Raw genomic sequence first — 26104 nt, forward strand, 5'->3', positions numbered from 1 at the left:
AGATGGTGTACAGTTTTGAGTTAATCTTGCTGAGTTGAGTTTGGTGTCAAAATTTGAAATGAAAGAGTTGTATAGGGAATGGGCTCTCATATTTATATATTAATGTAATACACTGAGTGTGTGAATAACTCCAAATTATCTTCTCATATGAATATTGGATAAATTGTTTGTTGAATATATTAGATGTGCATTTCATGGTATAGTTGCATTAATTTTAAGTAGTTGTAGAAATTACATATGTAAGTAACATTTAAACTTAATGAGTCGAACGCTCACTCTTATTCAATTTTTTTCCCACGTTACAAGAGGAGTAATTTTTTTCAAAAACATGTAATTTTCCCCGGAGGATACAATATTATTAACTATAAATTTTGATTTATTTATTGTTTATTTAATTAATTATTTTATTTTTAAATTCCCATATTGTAGGGGGAGTAATTTTTTTCTGGATTTAACATGCATTTTTCCTCATGATATAATATTGTTAATTAGAAATTTTTATTTATTTGTATGTTGTTGTGATGCTATTTTATAAATATATTATATTAATTTATAATCCAATATGTTTTATGCATGTTGAATATCAGGAGTTGAACTGTGAATTTCATTTTGTGAATTTCATATAGATATTGGGTTGAGTTAGCGCAAATAAATTTATAATATTTCATTTTATTTTGTTTTGTATTTTTAGGCTTTGATTACGGTGTGATCATGGATTTGAAAATAGTAAGGTTTACAAAAGATTTTAAGGACTTTAAGCTGACTCAAATCCTAATGCCGATTTGGCTCATAGAGTTAAGTCGTGATGAAAATTTATATTTTATTTCTTTATATTTTTTTAATAATTTTAATTATAAATACATTGAATTAACTTATAACTCTTAATTATACTATTATATATATATATATATATAATTCATAATTATATATATATTTTATAATTAAAAATTATATAATTTTAAAATAATTAAAAGGTATATTATACTATATATTATATATTAATAATCTACTTTGAAACTTAAATCTCTCTTCTTTTATGGAAAATATTTTCCTGAAAAATATTTTTTATATTTTTTGGTATTTGGGAGTAGTTAAAAAAATTAGTCAATAAAAAAATATTTTTCTGATAAAAAAATTAAGAAAAATTACTTTTATTTTTTAAAAAATTAAGTTATTTTTCATTTTTTAAACTTTAAAAATTTTATTAAAATGTGAACATACTTATACATACATGAAATAAATAAATATCATTAATTTAACATTATAATCAAATAACGAAAAATATTTTCTATATATAAGTCATTTTTCGTGAAATAAACGGAACCTAAATATAATTTTTATTAAAATAATCGTACAAAATTATTTCAAAAATCAAAAATTAAATGAGAACCACATCGAATGAATCGCAAAATTAAAAATCGTACTAAATCAAAATAATGAAAAATTAAACCAGAAATATACTAAAATTTAGATTTTATTTTGATTCCTAGACAAATCCCGAGCTGAAATAAAAAAACGCACACCCTAAATTGCTGCAACCATAACCAACCAGCCACCAATACCCTCTGCAGTCGTCCGTCCATCGTGTCGCCACCACCACACTCCACTCTATCATGGCTTCCACCCAGCTGATACTTTCATCGTCATTGCCGGCACCACCACCTATCCTGCCAGTCACCCTCAGCACCACCTTGCCACTTCCATCACCATCACTTGCCACCAGCCCCGCACCACCAACCATCCCTCCAACCATTGCTGCTGCTGCCTCGCCCTCCAACACCTCTCCACTATGCTACCACATCACAATCACCGTCCCACCTCCTTCAGTTCCACCATCAGCTATTGCTACTGCACCTTTGTTGTGGTTATTTAAAAAGTACATATGTAATAAAGGGTCGAGAAAAGCGAATAACCACGAGCTTGCTATGGGATTATTTGCCTTATCTTTTAAGTAGAAACAACAACTTTTATTTTTATTTTTTTTTCCATTTTCATTGCCACAGACTCACAGGAATTAACATATTTTCCTTTCATAGTTGCATGAATAACATATTTTCCTTTTCATTGTCACATAAATGACATATTTTCCTTTCACTGTCACATGAATAACACAGCTAGTTACCCGTAATTGACACAACTGAGGTCGGACCAATGTTCATAATGGCCACTGCTAACCACAATCGCTGAAACAAGCATATCTAAAGTAAGAATCAAAGAAACTGAAGGTGAGGATAGTAAATACAACTACATTGCTCAAATCAGCTCCTCTCCATTCTTTAAGTAACAGTTTTCCAACAGTAACTCTCATATAGAAACATCTTGGCCAACAACAATTACATAGAAAGTGTTTTTTTTTTTTCCACGATGTAAACCTAATCAAAATTCGAAAAAGAATCAGAAAGTTCCAAAACTTCAAAATGAAACATAAATTGCTTTCTAGCGAGACAAAATTGCATAAATTGCAAAGAGTACCTTACAAAACAAAAGCAAGATACCATCTTTATCTTCTCCCAGCAATCCTTAGTAATGGCGAAATTATGCCCTGTATCTCCTGCAGTGACTCTTGTATTCTGATCTCCTCCTCAACTGAGCGCTTGAGATTTCTGATATGACCCTTCAGTGCATCAGAACCTCTAATATCATCAGCTCGCATCTCAAGTACCTTTCTTGTTAACCCCATTAGCAACCCAGAATGTCTTGGCATAGTTGAGTACTTATGTAAGAATCCCAACAGCAATCCAAGCTCTTCCTCGTCTAAATTCGATACACATTTCAGCAACTTCCTCCTTGCAACCAGTTCCTCCATTACAGCTACCACATTCTCTGGATTCTTCCCGGTTAATGCTGAAACCAAAGCTTCCTTATGCCTGAACTTCTTCAACAATTTATCATGCTCTGCAAATTTCACCTTCTTTGGTCTCATTATCAAATAATCACCCTCATTTGGTTTCTCTCCCTGACTCCTGTGAAAGTACCTAAAATAGGTAGGCCTCAGAATCCGCCTCTGCGGCTCCTCCACACTCCCTAGCCCCAAGAAATCCCGTAATTCACTCTTTTCCTCATTTTCCTTCATCTTCCTCTTCCCACCAAATATAATCCCATTGGATGTTCCAATTGCTCTTGCCATACAATCCTGCGAAACCCCAACTGACATAAGCGGAGCAGGAAACCTCATTGAATGAGTAACCTTCATTTTGGCATAATCAAACACTTTCATATATCCATCCAAACCCACACTCATAATCCTATACTGAATTGTCTCCTCTCCATTCTCTTGCCCCATTATTTTCCCCACACAAATGGATGTAACAGTCTTGTTATGACTCTCCAAGGAATGCACCATCTTTCCTCCCCCAATCAAATCCCATATCTTCACAGTGTTGCCTCCTGCAGTAGCAATCATTCCACCAGAAGGCAAAAACATCACGTCCTCAATAGGCTTCCCATGGTTCACTTCTATCACTGATTTTTTACTCTCTACTCTCACATCCCACAACTTCACGGTGTGATCATAAGACCCAGTAACAAACATCTCTGCATTGACTGGAGAACAATCTCCACACCTCACATAATCCTTATGACCCAGCAAGTCCAAAACCACACTCTCCCCAGCAACATCCCAATACTTAACAACCGTATCATCGCCACCAGACACCAAATGTAGCTTGTCGTGAACAGGATACTTAACGAACCGGGCAGGACGAGTATGAGAGCGGAGGCGACGAAGTGGGGTCCGGGTTTTGACATCAAACACCTGTACAAGACCGGAGAGATCAGAGGCGGCAATAAGGGATCCATCTGAGCGGAAGGAGCAGGAAGAAACGACGTCAGAGAAGGAGGAGATGGAGGAGGTAGGAGAAAAGGTTTGAGAGGAGAAGAAAGTGAGGGAGGCAGAATTGGCGGCGGCGAAGAGATGAGAAGAGGGTACAGGAGAGAAGGCGATAGAAGGTATTGAAGAAATTAGGTTCTGGATTTGATGGGACTTGAAGGAGGACCAGTATTTGGATTCTGGGGATTTTGATGGGGTTCTGGGTTTGGGTTTTAGCTTGGGTTTTACAGGGAAGGCTTTGGAGATGGTGGTGTTTTGTTGGTGTTGGTCTGCCATGGAAGACGGTGAAGCAAAGCCAGACAGCTTAAGCCTGTGTTGTGTTAGGGTTTAGCAGACTCCACAAGCAACAAATGCTTAAAACGGGTTTTTTGTTATCAATTTTTAATTCAATATTTTTTTTTTCACCGTGTTCGGATTAGGATAGTCATATTCCAAAACTGGAATATAGTTATCCGCCCAGCCAAACGAGATCCAGGTTTGAAAATCTTCCGCAAACACTGCACCGGTACTCTAGCAAAACCAACCAACACGAAAATAGAGTCAACAAGGGACTTCTACAGCTGAATTGAACAACCCGACGAAGGAAGAATCGAGTGAATTAAATGGCAGAGAACAAGGAATCGACGTCGAGTTCACTGAGTCAAGGACTGACTCGTCATGACTCGGATCCAGATGATATCCCTAAGTCTCCACCTAGCTCCCCCAATTCCTCTACTCGCAAGGTAAAATTCGTTTGTTTCTCTTGAATCCGCTGAACAAATCTCTGGAACTAATAGATCTCTCTTTTGATAATTAGGCTTGCTATGCTGTTCTTCAGAGTTGGGTTTCGAAGAAGTTCATGACTGGATGGTAATGAGCTTAGTAAGCGTTTTTCTTTTCTTTGCATTTCTCTTTTTATTTCTTTTTTAATTCTTCGTTTTCTCTTTTCCTCTTCGCATAACATGGCTGAAATGGTGAAATTGCAGTGTGGTTCTCTTTCCTGTAGCTGTTACCTTTTTAGTTACTTGGTGTTTTATCCAGTTTGTTGATGGTTTCTTCAGCCCAATTTATGCTAAACTTGGCATTGACATATTTGGTAAGACTTCAAGCCACTGATTTGTTTAGAGGATGATTGCTTCACTAAATAGCTGTAAACATGGTGGATGGTAATTATTGATTTATTCTGTGATTTAGCTTTCCTGATTATCATTTTCATGGTATTTTTATCATTGATGATTCTTTGTATATATTGTTTGAGACAGGACTTGGGTTTGTTACTTCACTGCTTTTTATATTCTTTGTTGGAATATTTGCTTCATCATGGATGGGTGCCACAGTTTTCTGGCTTGGAGAATGGTTTATTAAGCGAATGCCATTTATGAAGCACATATACTCAGCCTCCAAACAAATTAGTGCTGCTATTTCTCCAGGTGTTTTGTTTTTCTTTTTTTGAGTTTGTTATGTTCCATCACTAAAAAGTCCTCTTTTAAAGTTGTTGATATCAGGAGGGAAGGGGGGGGGGGGGGGGGGGGGGGTTATTATACTTGTAATTATTATGTTTTTTAGAACTGAAAGCTGTTACTAATATGCTATTTATATCTTGAATTCCTACCCATTGCTGTTTCTGATACAAGCAACTATAATTTTCCAACAAGTTATTATGACAGCAAATTTTTTCACAGAAGATGACTGGTTGCTTTAACCTACTCATTTTATATTATTATGCAATTCCATAGCCCTTCCGGAACACTAATTGTACAGAACTGAAGATGCAATAAACCATGATTTAGAAGAAATTTCTGTCAATTGTGGTGTCTTTAATTTTATTCTATCCACGGAATGGGAGGTTTTATAGTCTTGGCTGAACAAGTTATGATGACCATGGTTGCTTATGAATTGCCATCCAGTTCTGCTAGTACTTCTATCAGTTAGATCACAAGAAATTTCACCTTGTAAGAACCCATTATCCAATGTGGAGAAAGGAACAAACTTGTTGAAGTGAGAGATTTAGTTTTATAGTTTGCACTTCGCATTTCTCAAGAAGTGCTAGAAACCTAGAAGTGAGGTTGAATCAAGATAAGCCAATCAGTTTCAGTTGTTGGAAGTAAACAGGATATATCTAAATTATATCCAGCAACATCCCCAACACTGCAGATATTTTATTTGGCCGATCTTGATTTGATTGATATTGATTTCTGAGAACTTGAAATTTTCACAGAACCGTTATGTTCAGAGACCTGAAAATTAGATGAGACTTGCTGTGTTATGGACCTTATTTAGGTTTGGACATAGCATACAATTGATTAAGTTTTATTTAAGGATTTACTGTTGATTTGGGAAAATCTCCAATGGCCAAATTTTTATGATCATGTACAGTATATTTTGGTGCTCCATCTGGGTCGGTTGTATATATTTCTTTCATCTGTGACTTAAAATGAATCTACAAGTTATAACTGAAAGCTTCAAATAGTCCACAAACTCTATAATTAATTCCCCTTTTCTTGCAGACCAAAATACTACTGCTTTTAAAGAGGTTGCAATTATTCGTCATCCTCGCCATGGGGAATATGCATTTGGTTTCATCACATCTTCTGTTGTCCTTCAGGTGAATATTAATTTATCTAATTTATTTATGCTGATCTTTACTTGATAATTTGCTTTAACATTGCTGCCAGAACTACTTAAGACTGCATTAAATTATATTTGCTCGTCTGACACTGTAGATGAAAAGTAGGAATGAGAAAGGAACTAACTAAAGCAACCTCTTACTGCATTATCCTTCATAGGTTTTTTTTTTTTAAATGTCAGAAAAAAGATATTTCTGTTCCTAGAGCCACCTGCTTGGAAGTAGTAATCTGCCTTCCCTACTTAATTGTAATTAAAAAAGATAACAGCAGCTTAATATAATATTTGAGGAATTATGTTTTGGAGAAATATGTTTTTGATAAGAGAAATTTGAAAGTTGATTGTCATGGCTACTTGGTTTCTTCACCACTTGAAGAATTATTCACACTTAACACATACAATTTTTGCCATGATGATTATACTGAAAAAGGACAAAACTGATAAGAGTGAGAAAAAGACCAAAAATGAGAGAGAGAGAGAGAGAGAGAGAGAGAGCAATTTGAAATATCACTTCTATGCCAAATATTATCAGGTTCATTGGCTTGGTACTGAAACTTATTTCTGATGGCCAGTCGGTGACAATAACCTCATCCGCAAGTTTCGCTGGGCAATTTCAGGAAAATACTAATCTCTTTCTGAAATTTTGACATAAATAACAAAACTAACTAAAAGCAAGTGGACTGGCCCTTCTGCTATATTAATTTCAAATCTCAAGTTTTAGAACACCTGACGATCTTTCATTATATCATCATGATTAACAAAGCCCGATGATTGTTGATTCACAGTTTAGTTACAGTTCTATTTGATATTCTTTCTTATTGATGTGTTGGGATTGTCTCAATTCAGAGAGAAGATGGAGATGAAGAGTTATGCAGCGTTTATGTTCCAACAAACCATTTATACATTGGTGACATATTTCTGGTCAATTCTGATGAGATCATAAGACCAAACTTGTCTATTCGGGAAGGCATAGGTCTGGTTATTCCTTTTAACTTTAATTCCATTGTTGTGAGCTGTGTTTTTAGTTTCCTGTTCCTTTTTCCCCTTGATGATGTGCTTAATTAAAATGAAAATATATTTGAATTATAACTGCTATAAGATATAAAATTTGCTGAGAAATTGAACCCTAGTTGATAAGGAAGAAGGGCCTCTTGGATTTAGGAAAAACTAGGCCTAGATTCATTTAAAATTGGCTCACACTTATACATGTGCATACATATGAGAAAAAAGAAAAGGTCTTCAAAGTTCAAACATTCTTTCTGTGGCAAACCTAATCACTTTCTCTCATCACTTCTTTGTCAATCGTCTGTAAATCTAAATCTTCCTTTACTCTCTTCACTGTCTCTATAACAAAAAATGCTCTTTTCATTGCCCCCACAACCAAACCCTTACTTCCCTTTCATCAAATCCCAAATGGCAAACCCGAAAACCCTCAAGGAAATAAAGTCCTCAAAATTTAAAAAGGCACCCAAATCAGAACAAAGTCTGCATTTCATTGGTGGTATTGCTCGGGATGCCATAAAGGGGATTGATGACATTTTGTAATTTGGGGTTGTGAGAAAGAAAGCAACTTGTGGTTTCAAATGCTTTGGCTTTGTTAGTTTTGCTGAACTTTCCATCTTTGGTAGGGTTCTTTAAGATAAGCATGTCGTTGATGGTAGAATAGTGGAAGTTTTTTTAACTATTATGTTGGTGACGATTTTTTGTTTTCTTGGTAATATTATTTGGTGTTTATGATCCAATTTGCTATCGTTTTTGTTAGTGGTCGTTGGATTATGGGTTGTTGTCCATTTTGCTCTATCTCAATCTCCTTATTTGTTTATTTCTCTTTGGTGTTGCTTTTATTGAGAGTCATTGGTTTAACTACTTTCTAGTCCTATTTGAGTTCATGGGATTTGCACTAACAGCTGATTGGGATGCCACAATAGCTCTCCAATAAGACTTGTCAGAATCTATCAACAATTACTCGATTGATGGATTGCTAAGTATAGTGCTACATTTGAACAAAAAATTTTCATGACCACTATAAAACTTCTGTGATGGGTTCAATGATCATTGGTGAATTTTACCCCATAATCAACAACAATAGTTACTAGAAAGCTCATAGGGCATCATACGATAACCATATTCAGAATGAGTTAACAAGTAAATTAATAACTTGCTGCCACTTCTGCTATTTGCTACAGCTTAAAGCAAATTATAGTTTCCTAAAGGAGATTGTATTTATCTCCTGCATGTCAGATATACATACCAGGAAGGAAGATAAGATGTTGCAATAGCAGAGGTCAGTATATTCTGAAGTATATAAGTATATAGACATGCAACTCTCAAATTAATGAAACTTTATGAAGTATTGAAATAAATTAGGCTTCCTGTAAAAAGTAGAAACATGGTTATATTGAGAGAAATTCTGCTGAGGGCTTTGACTGGTTTCTGACACAATTATTTAAACTGGCCTAATTTAGGAAGCCATCATGCCTTTATGGTGTGCCATGCAATCCCTTTTTTTTTTGGGTTGCATAACTGTTTGAGCTAGTTTTGCAGTATTGAATTCTGTTAACCCCAGCTGCTTTGCTTTGTAATACAGAGATCATTGTTTCAGTTGGGATGACAATGCCACAATTGATATCTTCTATAGAAAGGATTCCTCATCAGAGCAATAGGATCCCTCTTAGCAGAATTATATGAAGGTACAGAAGATAGTTGTAATTTGTAAATGTATGAAGGAACTTGATGTTTTCGTTGTTCAAGTTCGTCTCATGCAATGAAGCTTTTTTATTTCTCACAGGAATGGTTGACAATCCTAAAGGTGACAAAGAAAGTCACATTGTGTTTTCCTTGGCCAGATCTATTTTTTTAGAGATTTAGTTGGTCAGAGAATACAGCGCACATATGGAAAGGTGAAACCATGTAAACTCGGTATGACAACACATGTATATTTCATCTTATCGATTTGCTAGTGTAAGAAAGTGCTGGGTACCCCAGTTTGACTCTGGATAAAGGCAGTCATATTCATAGAATGTGCCAAATATCCACTTCTATTCTGTACAAAGGTCACAAGAAATGCCACACACTTCTTTTATTTTGCATAAAGATTCACCCCCTCTATACGTTTCTGTGGTGACTTTGTGTGCCAAATTCAATACCGACACAGATTTCTTTATCGAAGGTTGGTGATTTTTAATTGCTACCTGCAATGAATCTTGAACCGATGATACAAGCAGATGTTACCTAACTGTTTAGTGTTTACCAGACCATCTTGAACAGGCACAGTTAGGTGTTGAAAACCTGACTGTTTACCAGAATTTCTGTTCATCCTTCTTTCACTATAATACTCTTGAAACGCTATATTCATGAAATGATGTTAGAAACTGTGTACTAGTGAATAATTTCTTGTCGCTGAAAAAGGTGATCCTGCTAGTTATGATGGACATTCTAGGAACAATAATGGTATAGTGCTAATTACAATGGAAGTGGTTTCATTTCATGATCCCAAATCCCAAGCTAGTGAAGTTATTTCCCTTAAACTGTTCTGATGCAATTTTGAGTTGAAATAAAGAGCATCAAACTGCTTATACATCTATACTAAAAAAAAAAAAAAAAAAAAATGAAGAAAAAAGAGAGATCCCTTACAAAAATTTGGGAATAAAAAATCAGACTTTTTTTTTTTATATATATATATTTTGACAAGTGAAAAAGCGTGTTAATCTCAAAGTAGATTGATCCAAAAGTTTTCTACCATCTATAAATTAGTGACATATTTCAGATATTTACTTGAAAATCTTATTATTCATGAGGTAAGTTAAGGCAAGAATATTCAAGAAAATATGAAAATAACTATTTTTTTCAAACTTAGAAATCTCATTAAAAGGATAGAAATAAAAGAGCTATAAATGGCCTTATCTACCAAAGGAAGAGAAAACTACATAAATCATGGATATGAAAGAATTATCTTTATTAGTTCAATAGCTGAAATTAAATGAAAAAAAAAAAGGAGCTAAGAGCCAGTCAAAGAAAGATCGACAACAGCCCTTCAATTGAGAGAATAATAGCCGTTAAACCGAGACAGAAAAAGATTGTGCAAACAGAAAGCCGAACAGAGAATTATGAATACTTTGAAATTGGAAAAAGGCTTGTTTGAATGATTCTTGGAAAGATTAACAGTGAAGTGGTGTTCCAATTTAGAAAGTTGAAACAAAATAATAAATAAAAGGTGTAAAAAACAAAAAATAAAAGAATCGCTAGAGGAAGGGGTTGAACCTTCGACCTTGTGGTTAACAGCCACACGCTCTAACCGACTGAGCTACTCCAGCTGCTTATCTTTGTTTTCGGCTAGTAAAAATGGAATGTGAAAACAATCAAGAACTACCCAAAAAAATATATATATTTGGAAAAACTGTAAATGAACCAACCAATTTGGAAACTCTTAGCAGTAAAATATAAATATCATAAAATAATGTTGGGTATAACATTTGCATATTTAATCACATTATTTGATAATGCAAAAAGGTTTTATGTAATGAAATGATATTTATATAATATAATTAATTATACTTAAAATAATATAATAGTAATTATATAAAAAAATAAATGTAATACTTATTTTGAATTTTTAATTTATTATTAATATTATCACCACTACTACCATATCTTGTCATTACTATTATCATCATCACCATTGCCACTATTAATTGACTACTGCTATCATTATTTAGCCATTGCCACCTTTACTATCACCTATCCACTATCACCACTGCTACCTCATCTTGCCACCACTACCATCTAACCACTATTGTTGCTGCCACTGTCATCATTATCTCATCTTACCACTATCATCTAATCACTACTGTTGTCTCTACTACTACCATTTAACTAATACTACCACTCGACTATCAAGCATTACAACCATTATCACTCATTATTAACATTATAAAAAAATTAAATATTAAAATTAAAATTATTATTATATTATACTATTTATATTTTTATTTTATGATCAAACATAAAAATATAATAACGAGTACATTACATTGCGTTGTACCAAACGTGCCCTTAAGTGTGAAAAGAGTATACAAGTAATTGACGGCTTAGATTTGACAATCATACGCTTCTAAATTTTTGGAGTAAGATTTCAATTCTTAAATTTGACATTAAATTAATTATATAATGGGTGAAAAGCTTAAGGATAAAAGGGTACATTTTCTTTTACCTCAATATTATTATAGCTACCTCCGAATTCATAAAATAATTTAAATTTTAATTAGTTAAGTAAATAAATAAAAGCGACATTATTAAAAAAATTAAGCATAAATACACTTTGATTTTCTAGTAATAGATATCTTCATGCATGAAGAATGAATAATTTGGTCGCTGGAGAAAAATCAAGCCTGAAATCCTATGAACTATAAGCCACTTGCAACCATTTCCTGAAAAAACATTTAATAGCAGAGGATATTGTCGAGTAAAAACACATACACAAGACAGACCACTGAGTGAGACCTTCAACGGACATTTACCAAACTCCAATCAACAGAGAAAAGAGAGGAGAGAGGAGGAGAAGCAACTGTCAACAGAAGAGGAGGAAGAAGAATGAGTAAATGAAATGGACAAAAACGATGGGACCTGCAAATGCAAAGCAAAGCAGGTCACAGAACAAATTGGGCGTTGGATTAAGAATATAACAGAAAAGGCCTGGTTAGCCTCCTGAATTACAAGCAATATATAACAATGATACAGAACAGATCCCTCCCCTAGTTAAAAAGGATATAATACATTCTCTCTCCCTTCCTACTCTTCAAAACTGAGCACATCTGCTGAAAACAAGGAATCTACTCATCAGTCCTCATTGAACAAACCTAATAAATAATTGGTACAAATATTAGAGATGTGATTAAGAAGGATGATTAAAAAAATATTAAAAAAAAAAAAAAAAAAGAATCCATCCATCAGTATCAAAGCAGTGAACTGTTACAAGAGAAGAGAAGCAACGCAAAACACCATCACCAACACATAAATATCCTTGCGGAGTATGAAGAGTCCTTAAAAGTCTATTCCACTGCAGATCATTGACCCCCATTTATCCTTTTATGAGTTTTCTCTAATTGATTGTAGCTGGGAAAAGGAAATCCGGATTATTGACCCAGCAAGTGAACTTGCATGCTTGCACACAACAGCTTCAGTGGCTTGCTCCTCAGTTTCAAACAGAACAAGGGCCTGCTTCTTGCCATTCATCTCAAAGAGTTTGGTATTGACGATGGTGCCATGCTCCTCTAAATGGCTCACTATCTCCTCTTCAGAAATGTCCTGAGGTAGAGTGGAAAGGTGGATCATCTTTGTTGGCGAGCAGCAGTACCTGTAGTTCTTTGCAGCGTTACGGTTAAAGCGGTTGAGATTGGAGTTGACGTACTCATGAGTGTCAGCACCTTGAGTTATGTTTGGATGCTTTGAAAAATTGACTTCCAATCGCTTCCCAAAAAGCATAGCGCCCTGTTCCACATTTGAAAATCATTAAAAATGTCAAGTTCAAAAACTAAAAGAGACGTAAACTAAGAAAGAAGACCAACTATAGTTGGAAAGACAATTAGCATATTGTTATACAATTGGCAGGAGCAAGTTAAAAAAAAAATGCAAATAAAGTGGAAAAGAAGATGCAAAGAACATAGATTGATTTCCTAATTCATGGATAATCTGAAACCACAGAAGCAGAGAGAAGCACAAATTTCCACCCAAAGGGACAGCCATTGTTGGTCAATGACTGTTAGAATCCCTCTCTTTGCTTTCATTCTTATTTGATATACTAAAAATCATGGAACACAAATTTTGTAGACCCTTCAAATGGCTGGATAGGGTTTACACTTTAAAATAAGAAGACAGAAGAACCACAGAAGATCAATGAGACAAGAGTTGACACCACAAAAAATGTAAGGAGAATCAACATAGTTTAAAAAAATAAATAAATAAAGCCATGAATGAAAGAACAATTGATTGTTTTTCCCAATGAAGCCCTCTGAATCCTAGAGACTAGACCCGGCCAAAACCGGCCTGAAACCGAAACCATGAAGTTCCAGTTCAGGTTCATTGTGGTGTAAGTTCAACGGTCCAGTTTTTTTTCAGATTTTTTTAATTTTTTTAAATGGAAAAAAGGCAGTTCAGCCTGGAACCATCCAGTTTGGTTCTAGTTCAATTCCAGTCCGGTTCATTTACGGTTCGAGTCAAAGACAGGTTTAGCCAGTTCCTGTTCTGAACGGGCCCTTGGCCACCTCTATCAGAGACTTCTGATTTATCATATTATTGCTTAAACTGACAGAAAGATACAGCTTTATTTCATTTTGGAGAAATGTTGTCAACACTGATTAAAGTAAAATGCTAAGAAAATAAATTAAAAATTTACCTATGAGCAATAATTTCAAGGAGTAGGCACTAAGTACACTAAAAAAACATGCCGAACACATTATCATAGAAAGTATCTTCCAAAATAATCAAAGTAATGTAGTGTGAGAAGCTTTTACGAATAGACCTTCAAAAAATGCACTGCTAATTCAGCCTGAAAACCATCCCCCATCTGAACAAGTGCATGATCTGGTTTATTGCGGAGAAACTTAATCCTCACAATGTTTCCGTAGAGAGAAAACAGGTTAAAAAGCTTATCCTCATCCACTCGCTGAGCACAGGAAAGTTTTTCATTGTGAATACCAGTTAAAGTCCATAAAAACTAAATGATTCACAGAATAACAGAAAGAACAGATCTAACTTACATCGGGATTTAAATTTGATACAAGCACTGTACACCTATCATTTGTCCCACTAATTCCAGGAGGCAAGCCTCCGCCAAAGGCAGCAGCAATTGCAGTTGCATTGGCCATCTAATCAAGAGATGATCAAATAAATCAAAATGTACCACAATTTGAATAGTGTAGATTTAAAACAAATTTTAAAAACTAAAGAAGCTTTTAACAATCATCTTTATGGGGGCAATCACAAATGATCCAGCTATTACATGAAAATTCCCAGCAGTATTCATGAAATCGGTGACAGATGGCACGAAAACAAGATTCCGCAAACAACAGAGAAGTCTGAGGCACCATTTCATGCCTTGCCATTTCCTTTCTTTCAGTTCCAAGTTCAGAAACCAAGAAGACTGAAGATTGGCAACAACAGAACAGTACATACATGGCAAAATGTTTCTACTTAAAAATTTTGGGATATGGATGTAAAATTTCCACAAATTTAGGGGATATGATGTTTCTGCTTACAACAGAAATCCCAGTATCATTCAAAAAATGTGGGGAGAAATGCAACAAGGAATACGGATACGGAGGTGTATAACGTACACCACGTCTGTCATTATACAAATAAGTCTTGATGCCAAGTCCTAAACTAAATATATAAAGCTAGTAACATAACAGAATAGTTGAAGCAGTTAGAAAATCATTGTACACGTACGCAAATGTTAATATCCAACAGAAAGGGATAAAAAAGAAAGGCAAAAAAGTAATAACAGTAAAGCAGGGATGTCATGTGTAATAATGACAAGTATTTGTACCATAACCTGATCAATACCCACCTGTGGATATGCAACTGCAACAAAGAAAAGCAAAAAAGAGTCTGTTAATGTTGAAGCAAGACATTGAAAGAACAAGCTACACTGTGTAGCTTCCAAACTAAACAACTTCCCTGCATCAGGAGCATGAAGGGCATACATACCTCCTACATCACCATATCCAGCCGGCTGCACAATGGAACAGAGAGAAATTTAATAATTTCAAATACTATTAACTAATAAGCATGCAAACTCGAGAAAAATAACCAGAGAATAGAGCATACTTGTGAAGATCTGCCTTTCTGTTCAGAAGGTAGATTTGGATTAGTGAAATCCCTGTGCAAGGACAGAGGATAATATTACTAAAACTGAAAGGAAAATGTCAGAATGGTAAAAGAGAGTTAGATTGGGAATCCATGCAACTATTCACAAACCTTGATCGATCATTATTGTAGTTCACTTGCAACTCATCCAAGCTGAAGGGCAAATATGAAAAATAAATTAATATCAGCAAGGTGACAAGAATTAGAATTCATTGAAAATCAAACAGTCACACAGCACACAGGTGCAGTATGGATAATCAGACAGATGCCCTGAAGAAAAAAAAAAAAAAAACATAGTGTGACACATGTCATTAGGGAGTGGGAGGAGAAGATAATATAACTGCTAAAATGTATTACGTACTTTGAAAATTGAATGTCCAGCTGACAGCAACCATCATAAATATTACGTCCCTGCAAACATAGCCAACATCAAAACTCGTCCAAAAGGAAGCCACTTGCAAGACCTTAAACAATGTCCTAGATGAATGTCACATTGGGATTAAAAGATAGAACAATACCTGAAGAGAAGTCCTGGCTGCAACAGCGCTCTGGCGTAGCTGATACTGAATAAGGGCTTGAAAACCTGAACAGTGCGCAAGGATAGTAAAAGGGAAAGAACTATTAAAAACCATGGAAAACTCTTACATAAAACTCTGTTGAAACCATTATGCTGCTGTCACTCACTGAAAATCATAAGCGAATTCCACAAAAGCACTCAAAATAAAGAGTTAGGAAAAGAAGAAATATGATTCACAACTACAAAGCCATACCGTAAAAGTAGAACCATTAGAATGCTGATAATAAAAATGTAAGCATACAAAAAGTCCTTGAAACAATATAAATGTCACATCTAATCAAGGTAGGAATTAAAAAAATGAGAGAGAGAGGAGGGCGAGGGAGAGAGAGAAAGAGAAGAAAACTTAAAGAAGCTGACCAGCTGACTTTTGAAATGTGACGATCTTCTCCACAAACCCATGAGGAGAAAAAACTTGATGCAGCACTTCCACAGTAATAGGATATAGCATGTGATGGATTGTGACTAAAAGAATGCGATTCGGCTGTGCATCCAGAGTCCCCAACAGCAAACCACCATAGTGACAGAAGAGAGAGAAAAGAATAAATAGAGAAGCATAAATAGGAAGAACAGAGATATATAGGGAGAACTTTAGTTAGAGAAAACAAGAACACTAAACTTACAGAAAGTATTTAATACACATAATAATTGACAAACAAGAAAAATGAGAAAGGCTCAAAGGCAAGATCCAAGCATTAAGTCAGAATTGTCCATTACAGAGTTATAATTTGCTTTTCATCTTGAAATCCTAATTATTTAATAACAATAATGTTACAACTTAAATGATTGATATTACCCCTTACCCACCAATAAAAAACTATGAGAGTAGCATAAGCATTGTTCCTATATAAGCCAGCAGTTTGCAAACAAAAATTCCTTAGGTTAAAAAAAAAAAATTAATGGCTGACCAAGTTCTTTTGGTTCCTGGAAACAAACAAGCCCCTACTAAATAACAATTGATAACACTGTTTTTCTTCTTTGGAAAATAATCCTCAGTGTTTTTAAGGTAATGCCAACTGACATCATGTAGCGATTGAAAGACAATTCCACAAAAAGGTCAGTCCTTTAAAATGCTTTATGCATAAATACAAACCACACAACTGCGTTTCATTTTTAGCATACTAGCTACAAAACACCAACCTCATCTCCTCGTCCTTGAGAATTTTGATCCATTGTGGTTAATTCCTGATGCGACGAGAATTGGACATAAACATTTCTACCCCTAAGAGAACAAAAGAAGATTGATAACATATATTACAGTTGAATATTTGAGACAAGAAAGTCTTAGATAGCTTGTTAGATAGTGAGATTCTACAGAAAGGAAAATGAAATATCCTGAATGCAAGGTTCCCAATAAAAAGCATTTGTAAATTGGCATACCTTATGGTTGGCTGGACATTTGTGTAGAATTGCAGAGCATTGATGGCTGAAGGGACATCTTGCATTTGGAGGAGAGCCTGCATATATAATAGGGATAACATAGTGTGTTCTGTTGCATTTTTCTGAAGCTCAATATATAAATTATTACCACTGCCTTATCAGAGGAAAATAAAAACCTGATTTTTAGCACGAAGCATAACAAGCTTTGTTATTACCCCAAATGGCTGGAATAGTTGAAGCAAATCATTCTGAAAGGAATATTGCAGGGTGCATCAGAGACAATATGCTCAGCGCACAATACACAGATACCATTCAAAAAATCTGAAAAATTTTTCAAGACAAAATGGCAAAGGAAAAAAGAAAATCCCTGCAATGCCTTCCACTAAAGAAATTTGGAGATGCATTTTGATTGCAACAAATAATGCCCTAAGAATAGTGTAGTTTTCTATAACCACTATGTTTCAAAATCACTTATAACAGCTACAAGTATTGAGCAATATGGAAGGCATTCTATGGTTAAGGCAAACCATAGCACCTAGGTAATAAGATCAAATCAGACTCAGTTAAACAAATAGTCATTTTATTTAGGCAAAAGGCTTGGCCCTTAAAAGTATTGACCAATAGTCATTTTGACCCCTGAATTAAATTTGCAGTCAAATCGGCGCCTATAGTTTTTTAAAATGGGCCATATCGGCCCAAATGTCACAGCGTTAATGAGTAGCTTAGAGACCCCCTCATCAGTCATAACCAAGCAGAGAAGCAATAGTCGAAAACAACAAACACACCTGGCTCTGGTTTGCTTACAGGTCAAGTGAAGACCTTCTTGCAGAAAGTTGAAGAAGAGGTAGAACTGTCAAAGATCTCATTAAAGAACTATCCCTTTCTCCATTCAAGGATATGCTAGTTAGCAAATGGGACTTCTTGCTCCAACTCTGGCTAATACACCACAAGTCCCTAATCTCTGAAGCTGATGGAGGCATTAAAAGCACTACTCCTTTGCCGGTAGTTGAAGTACAATTATATCCAGATGATCTAGATTTTAAATATCTAATCGAAAAGCCATCTTATTTTATATACAAAAATGAAAATTACTCTCTGGGTTCTTGTTGGATGAGTTGATGATGTATTCGACGACCACAAATTCATAAATCTCCTATTCCACTCAAGATCTCTCTCCCGCCCAGCCTTGCAATTTCTATCCCATCCTTCCTCTCTTTCTTTGGCAAACAAAGAAGAATAAAGAACAGTTGAGAGGGTGACAGCCATTTAAGTTCATGTGCACACCTGACCCTCTTTTTTGGCCAAAATAGTCCTTTTTGTGGCATTTGGTTGGATATGGCAATTTTAAAAACAATAAAGAGTCGATTTGACTGCAAATTTAATTCAGGGGCCAAAACGACTATTGGGTAATGCTTTCAAGGCCAAAATGGGCCTTTTTTCTTTTATTTAAGATAATATTTATTTAACAGTATGTAAAAATAAGTATAATCCTGGTACTTCTACCTCATAAAGGGGATTATGATCAGCCTTAGTTATTAGCAGCAATATATTTTGCACAGACTCAGATTGGCAGCTTAGCTCAAGCATCATTGACTGTCCATGTTTCATAGAAAAAAAAAAAAGATTCCTTTTGGTCTTCAAATGCCAATAAGGCATTAATTCAACTTGTTATAAGAAGGGGGAAAATAGGAATAATGATATCCTAGTTTCAATTCTTTCATTGTGCTTATTGTTATCCATCACAATTTTCATCTTATCATCCTATTGCATATAGGGATTCACCATTTCAATTGGGACGTTTTACAATAAAATGATGGAACTTTTGCAAGTTAAACTAACACTGACTATGGACAACTGAAGAAATGGTATAATGGCGATTCCTATTTTCACATATTTTCTATTTGGGGTGCATTGAGTTTCTTTCATTCATATTTGCAAAGAAGAAACTACATTTTAACTTTCAACACTACTGACAAATGAAAGAAATCGCAGAACATCTTTTCAATTGAAGGGTGAACCTTTTTGAACATGTATGACACTTGGATAAATACAAAGACTATCAAATGCTGCAACTAGAACTCCAGATTGAATAATTTTGAGCTTATTTGTGCACGGGTGCTTGCACCAGTGGGTGGGTGTGTGTGTGTGTGTGTGTGTGTGTGTGTGTGTGTGTGTGAGAGAGAGAGAGAGAGAGAGAGAGAGAGAATATACTTCAGAAATTTCATGCCCAACATTGCGTACGTGGATAACTTTGGAAGGTTCTGTCATTTTGAACCACCCTGCAATAAAATATATGCCACCGTTAATATTTCCAGTATCAAAAGCACCATATCGCATTGTAGAGTATCTCACTCAAAATGGAAGCAACTAACTGTACCAGCTCCTCCATTCATAAACAGTACACAAGATAATGCCCATTCAGTACTGAAATCAACAACAACGTTCACATTGAACATTAAAGACATACAAGTTGCATAAAAATAAAAAATAAAAAAAAGAAAATCAAGTTCAGTAATTGCTCTTTTAAACAGCTAAAATAATCGTATATGTTAGGTAAATGCTCTTATTTCCTACAATCCATTCGTAAATCGAAAGCAATTTAGAAAGCGTATTTAAGAACCTAATTATCCAAATCTAAAAAATAAACAAACAAACAAATAAATAGAAACACTAAATCACAGTAAACCAAAAGGACACACAGTATTAAACCCAAAAGGGAGAACAAAAAAACATAGAGAAAAAGGTCATTAGAGTATGCAAAACTCAAAACCCTAGGGCCCTGTTCAGAAGCTGAGAGATAAGAGGGAAAAAAAGTCAAAAAGAAAAACTTCGAATCTAAAGAATAGCTAATAGCTATGGAATTCCAAGCGATACACTTTATTCTAGTCATGATTTTCTCAGCGACCAAACAGAAATCGAAGAGAGATAGAGAACTTGCCTGAGAGAGAGAGAGAGAGAGAGAGAGAGAGAGAGAGGGGAATAGACTGAACTCAGAGAGAGAGAGAGAGAGGATCAGAAATGTAGAGATGGACTGCTACGCATATTGTTCCTGTTCGAAGATGTTACCCTATCTCTTTTTTTTTTTTTTTCCTCTCTCTTTAAAATATTGCTAACTTTGGGAGTGGGACCCTTCCATTTTTTTTATTTCGGGCCCATTTTATCTTCTATTACTTCTTTTTTTTAATCAATTATTATTATTATACTGCAAAAATTATGCATATAAAAATTTAATTCGAGAAATTTCAAATTAATCAATAACCATATTACTATGATTGAAAAAAAAATAGTATAAACATACATTTTAATTCAATTTCTAAAATAATTGGTAGGTTTCTTTGACGATTTTGTTTTAATCGAAGATAAAGATTCATTGAAACTGATCAAGAAGACATTAAGCCCAGTACAAAGTGATGTAGTGCCGCTGGATTACAGAAAAAAGAAATGCCGTGAAGAGTTTTTAACTCTAGACTATAAAGTCTTTAGCTTTTTCCATGACATCCGAAATAATGCACATCAGCCGGAATGAGTAGTTCCTTTAGAGCTTTGATAACAAGTGCAGAATCACCTTTTGGTCTTACTCTACGGAACCCCTCTGTTTCGCTAATAGAATAGCTTTACGACATGCTAAACTCTCTAGGATCAGAGGGTCAGATTGATGAGCAAAAATCCTGCAGCACCAATCAAGAGGCTTGCCCGTGAAATATCGGACAACAACAGCCACCGCTTCTCTAAAATAGTATCCAAGAGAAACCTCAAGGGGCAGCTATTGACACTTGCAAATTTGAGCTTAATAACACCCTTGTGGTGGGGGGTAGTTGGTTTGCAGCCTCCATACTTAGAAATTTCCAGAGTCTGAGGGCTGCCGCAGGCTCATGGAAGCTTTGGTAGAATTGAGTTCTTCCACAAGAGAAGAGCTGAGAAGAAGATTTCCCGGAACTGCTGGCGTTAGAGCCGAAACGAGCATGCCACAAAATAAAGACCGCTAGCTGAGCCACTAAGTTTAACTATCTTTTTTTTTGGGTTATTGAGCTATGTGTTTCGTCCTGATGCAAAATGGTTGACTTATGCATCTGATATTATTAACTGGGATTTTTTTTTTGTTATTATTTTATTAAAATTAAAAGATAGTATTTTATTTTATCAACATAAAAATAATTATCGTGATTCGTGAATAAAAACAAAAATTAAAATAAGAAACTTTTTATATCAAAGATGTTTCCCCTGGAAAATGCACAGAGAAACACCGAGGCAACATGAACCTTTCCAAAAGGTGGAGAGAATCCCTCCAGTGACAAATTTATAGAATCAGGAATCAAAACATGAAATACATAAATAAATAATAAACACCAGAGGATATCTTGCAAACAGAGAATATGTTGCAAACAACAATGCCATGTTTGAGAGCATAATTTCATACGGCATAATATAGTGAACAGAAAAGCACATGTCGACTATAATAAGGCACACCACAAAAGTTCAAAAATCATATATTATGGCAACTCAAAATTGAAAGTAATTCCACTGAATCAAAACATTCAACACAAATCAACTAACACTTCAAATATTCAAACTGAAGAACCAGCTCATAGTTGTCTTAAGCAAAAATTGCATAATAATCATAAACAACTAATTTTACTATGATAACTGAAATCTGATATTGATATGCATAATTATGCCTTCAGACGTCCAAAGAACTTCTGTTTCTCCTGTGTTGTCTGGAAGCGGCCATGTCCAAACTTTGATGAGGTGTCAATGAACTTGAGTTTAATTTCCTCAAGAGCAACACGAGATGTTTGGGTGAGCAGAGACCGGCGAAGTGTAACCACCCTCTTCTTAGGTCCAACACAGCATCCCTTGATCATGATATAGTCATCCTTCACCACACCATAGTGAGGGAAACCACCCATTGGAGTGATATCTTTCTCAGTCCTGTTCCATAAGCCAAGAGTCAGAAAAGTTTCAAACAATGATACTAAGCAAGCATTTCTGGGTAACATTCCCAAATCCCCAATTCATAGTAAGCTAATCACTGATAACATAGGTTCAGGATACAAATTTGCAATTAGACAAATGTCATTAATCTAGCAATCTGAAACACTACAACACAACGCTTAAACATGCATGGTTAAAAAGTGACAAAAAGAACTATCATAACTACAGAGTTCGGCAGAAGTTAAAATGTGTCGTCTTGACCAAATTGATGGCAAGGAATTTCCAGTAGTTAAATGGATTTGATAATTACCTGTCATACTCAGTTATTGCAGTGTGGGATTCTTGGCCAGCTTTGCCAAGCTTGTAAATTTTCTTGTTCATTTCAGTACGATGGTGATATCCATTTTGTCCAGCCCTGGCAACAGTAAATGAGACTCTTGCAGGATGCCAGGCACCAATACAGGCCACCTTGCGGAGACCCCTGTGGGTCTTGCGAGGAAGACGGGTAACACCCCAACGAGTGACAACACCTTCATAACCTTTACCCTTGGTGACCCCAATGATGTCAATCATTTCATCCTTCTGGAAAACAGCATCAATTGGGATTTGCTTCTCAAAAAAGCCATAGGCAAAGTCCACCTTCTGAGCAATAGTGCCACCATTGACCTGGATCTCCATCAGATGAGCTTTCTTCTGCTTCAATCCCTTCATTTTCCTGATCTGCAATACATTAAACAGCACAAAATCTAGGTTGACTTTCTACATGACAATCAAGAAAACAGAAAAAACCATGATAATAGTTCTCAAAAGTGTGATACGCGTTTAGACAGCAAAAGGTTATTACCTGAGTGTGGGCCAAAACACGAACAACATGTGCATATTTCTTTATCTTCTCAAGCTGGGCTTGGATACTTTTCTTCCCATCGTCAGTCTCGTACTGTTTAGAGTACTTTGTGAAAGCCTTCTTCTTGGACTTGCACCAGTTCTTATAGAATCTCCTTCTCACCTCCTCACTAAGATGCTGAGCCCAGACAGTGTTCAGAGTGCGAAGACCACGTGGTGTCTTCACATAACCCACAACTCCAACAATGACCATTGGAGGTGTCTCAACTATGGTAACAGCCTCGCAGGTCTCCTTCTTGTGAAGCTCTAAAGAAAAGCAATTGTAAAAAAAAATAGCAAGTTATACCAAAAACACCATTTTCTTGCTAAAATCTCACACAACAAATCTCATGCAAGTAATATCATTGAAACTTATTGTAATTAATTAGGAAATGCAAGATCCGGTTTACAAAATTTAAATATTTGGATTCTAACAAAAGTTCCTTACTTGACCCAGGTTTCTCGACCTCCCTAACAATGTGTGTCATGCCAGCCTTATAACCCAAAAAGGCAGTAAGCTTGCATGGCTTGGTAGGGTCATCCTTGGGGAAAGCCTTCACTGTGTAAGCAAAAACAGTAATAGAATGTCAGAATTGGTGAAAATGTAATATGTCCAATGCATTACTCTCATGAAACATATAAATATGATGAATAATAAAAAGGAACATAAAATCAATAACCTCGATATATCCAATAAATTAAAATAACAAAATACTACATGTCAAATCCCTTAAATAATAACAATAAAATCCACCTCCGCTGTGTACTTCTAAAGACTCCATTTCAGAGGGGGAAAACACTTAATAATAACAAAACGTTGCTACAAGCCATCATGTAGATCAAACTAGATGGCAACTCAATCATATGAATCATGCTCTTCTTTAAAAAGATCACGCAAATTACTAAATCCGATAAATTAGATCATTCTTACTTAATAAAAAACTAGCATATCAACTGACATGAACTCTTCTTGTTTTGGCAAATCCTTATTAAAAAAATACTGTTTCAACAGTCCAAATAATAAGGCAACAAAAATAGACAGGCTTTATGAAGGTATACCTTTTCCCCTGTGACGAGAAGCTCGCTTCCTTGGAAGGAACCCAAGGGACCCATGTCTAGGGTGCTCAAACTTCCTGTGAGACATCTTATCCTCCTTCACTGCCGGGGAAAAAAATCAATTAGTAACACACTAAAGATACAGGCATTCAAAATCAAGAATCAAACAACACTAGATTTAAAAAAAGAAAAAAAACACTTGATTTTAGCTTTCCGTTCGAAGTTTACATAATAAAGCATATAGAAATGTTCGCAGATAAAAAGAAACACATCTATGGCAACATCCTTCAAGCAAATGATGAACAAACGAGGTTTTAAAGGAAAGAAATAAAACCAAAAATATAAACATAACTGCAAACTTTAGTCCGCAAAAATAGTGAAATTTAACAAATAAACCAGCATTCTCGTTTCAATCCATTTCCAACATGTAAAAGTAGCTCTTAACATTGAGATCCAACCAAAAAAAAAAATCAACTCATTTTTCTCTACTTTCTCGAGAAACAAACACATAGTGATATGGAGAGATGGAAGAGAGAGATACGGATCATGGAGGAAGTAGCTAGGTACCTCGCGCGGCGACTCACACTAGCTGCAGAGACCCTCGAAAAACCCTAAATAGTGCTTATATAGTAATTCTATTTCAAAAATGAGCCTCTACTTTTTATAATTTGCATAAAATTTACCTCTACTTTCATTAATTCTATTGTCGGCCCAGCATTGGCCATTATCGGTATCGGAATTGTCTAACGCAATATAATCAAATATTTTATTAAAATATTAAATATTTGACTATATTATAGGCGAAAGGTTTTTTTTTCTTTAATTATTTTTAAATAATTATATTATGATTATTTGTTTTATGAAAAAATATAAAAGTATTTTTTATATTTTATAGTATTTAAGACACTCAAAACAAATATTTTTTTATTAAAAAAAATTAAAATATTTTTTTAATATTAATAATATTATTAAAAATATTAAAATATTTATACATGCATAATATAAATATATATCATTAATTTAACATTATAATTAAATAAATTATTTGATTATAATCAAAAATATAAATATAAGTATAAATTATTTTTTGTGAAACATACGATTCTTAAACTTTGAATTAACTTTTTAATTAATTAAGCTGTTCAAATCTTAAAAATGATCAAATAAATTCTTTACAATTAATTTAAATTCAATTAAGTCTAGGTCTTTAATTTATTATTAAATACTTATAAAAATAATAAAATTATATGCACTTGAAAATAAAAAATAATTATTAAAATTAATAAAAAAAATTAAAACATTAACATTAGGTTAATTTTCTCCTCCTCTTTTTATATTTCTTCTTCTTTTGAATTCTCTATGTATACTTTCTTTTTTTAGTGAGCTTAGTATAGTGGCAGATTTATCACATTAAAAGAAGAGTCGATTAACCCACACAAGTTCACTCTTAACATTTTTTTTTAGAACTCACTCTTAACAATCCTGCGTTCGCATACTATTGCAATTAATATTTACAGAAACAGTTGCGAATTTAAGGCTTATTGTTAATTAAAATTGCAAAGTTAAAGCAATTCTTAATGACAGACTTAAATAATGGAAACTCTTTACTTGATTAAGTGCTAGTGAACCATTGAAACTAGAAAGAAAAAATTGACCGTACATTGAGTATGACTAACTCCTCAATACATTAGCATTAATCTTGTTTGGAGCTTCTCCCATGATAAAACTTACCATGTATGCTTAAAAGGCACTGAATCACTAACAAATACGAGTCTTTCGATATAAGCTAGTCCCATTAGGCAAATTCATTGTTAAATTCGCCAAATTTACATCATTAAAATTGTTAAAATTCTTGACTTTTTCCAGTCGAATGCAATTTAAAAACATAATTTTTCTAATCATTATCTTATTTAACATCCAATTTACCACCACAAAAACTCTCTTATTGAAACCATAGGCAAGCCAATTTGATTCAATAATGCTAA

The 26104-nt window shown here is 34.6% G+C and overlaps 4 protein-coding genes and 1 non-coding gene across 9 annotated transcripts; 1 reads left to right on the forward strand and 4 right to left on the reverse strand.

The window, feature by feature from the left end:
- Window positions 1–2036: 2036 nt before the first annotated feature.
- LOC110665475 (protein SLOW WALKER 1) lies at window positions 2037–4182 on the reverse strand. Its single transcript, XM_021825620.2, has 2 exons — window positions 2473–4182; window positions 2037–2372 (listed from the first exon to the last, which is right to left on the reverse strand). The coding sequence occupies exon 1, from the start codon at window positions 4103–4105 to the stop codon at window positions 2501–2503; it is 1605 nt and encodes a 534-aa protein (XP_021681312.1). The 5' UTR covers window positions 4106–4182; the 3' UTR covers window positions 2037–2372; window positions 2473–2500.
- Window positions 4183–4311: 129 nt separating this feature from the next.
- LOC110665476 (protein LIKE COV 2) lies at window positions 4312–9526 on the forward strand. Its single transcript, XM_021825621.2, has 8 exons — window positions 4312–4551; window positions 4626–4678; window positions 4795–4904; window positions 5071–5238; window positions 6316–6413; window positions 7280–7406; window positions 9021–9123; window positions 9222–9526. Exons 1-7 carry the CDS (start codon window positions 4432–4434, stop codon window positions 9119–9121), a joined length of 777 nt encoding a protein of 258 aa, XP_021681313.1. The 5' UTR covers window positions 4312–4431; the 3' UTR covers window positions 9122–9123; window positions 9222–9526.
- A 1146-nt stretch (window positions 9527–10672) lies between these two features.
- On the reverse strand, window positions 10673–10746 carry TRNAN-GUU (transfer RNA asparagine (anticodon GUU)). Its single transcript has one exon. It is a non-coding gene; the product is annotated as a tRNA-Asn (tRNA).
- Window positions 10747–12036: 1290 nt separating this feature from the next.
- LOC110665477 (polypyrimidine tract-binding protein homolog 3) lies at window positions 12037–20311 on the reverse strand. Of its 3 annotated transcripts, XM_058138178.1 has the most exons (15): window positions 20188–20311; window positions 19461–19528; window positions 17426–17497; window positions 17250–17326; window positions 17010–17091; window positions 16230–16353; window positions 15814–15878; window positions 15657–15706; window positions 15407–15448; window positions 15257–15308; window positions 15137–15161; window positions 14976–15010; window positions 14188–14295; window positions 13950–14093; window positions 12037–12919 (listed from the first exon to the last, which is right to left on the reverse strand). In XM_058138178.1, exons 2-15 carry the CDS (start codon window positions 19515–19517, stop codon window positions 12518–12520), a joined length of 1335 nt encoding a protein of 444 aa, XP_057994161.1. In that variant the 5' UTR covers window positions 19518–19528; window positions 20188–20311; the 3' UTR covers window positions 12037–12517. The 3 variants fall into 3 exon arrangements, with proteins under 3 accessions (XP_057994161.1, XP_057994160.1, XP_057994159.1); XM_058138177.1 differs by lacking the exon at window positions 20188–20311 and having other exon boundaries at window positions 14997–15010; XM_058138176.1 differs by lacking the exon at window positions 20188–20311 and having other exon boundaries at window positions 14982–15010.
- Window positions 20312–21720: 1409 nt separating this feature from the next.
- On the reverse strand, window positions 21721–24833 carry LOC110665478 (60S ribosomal protein L3-1). Of its 3 annotated transcripts, none has more exons than XM_021825626.2 (6): window positions 24687–24833; window positions 24123–24221; window positions 23512–23622; window positions 23026–23330; window positions 22492–22901; window positions 21721–22178 (listed from the first exon to the last, which is right to left on the reverse strand). In XM_021825626.2, exons 2-6 carry the CDS (start codon window positions 24205–24207, stop codon window positions 21920–21922), a joined length of 1170 nt encoding a protein of 389 aa, XP_021681318.2. In that variant the 5' UTR covers window positions 24208–24221; window positions 24687–24833; the 3' UTR covers window positions 21721–21919. The 3 variants fall into 3 exon arrangements, with proteins under 3 accessions (XP_021681318.2, XP_021681319.2, XP_021681317.2); XM_021825627.2 differs by having other exon boundaries at window positions 24123–24216; window positions 24687–24750; XM_021825625.2 differs by having other exon boundaries at window positions 24661–24711.
- Window positions 24834–26104: the final 1271 nt, after the last annotated feature.

Source organism: Hevea brasiliensis, chromosome 16 (genome assembly GCF_030052815.1).
Source record: "Hevea brasiliensis isolate MT/VB/25A 57/8 chromosome 16, ASM3005281v1, whole genome shotgun sequence".
Lineage (NCBI taxonomy): Eukaryota > Viridiplantae > Streptophyta > Magnoliopsida > Malpighiales > Euphorbiaceae > Hevea > Hevea brasiliensis.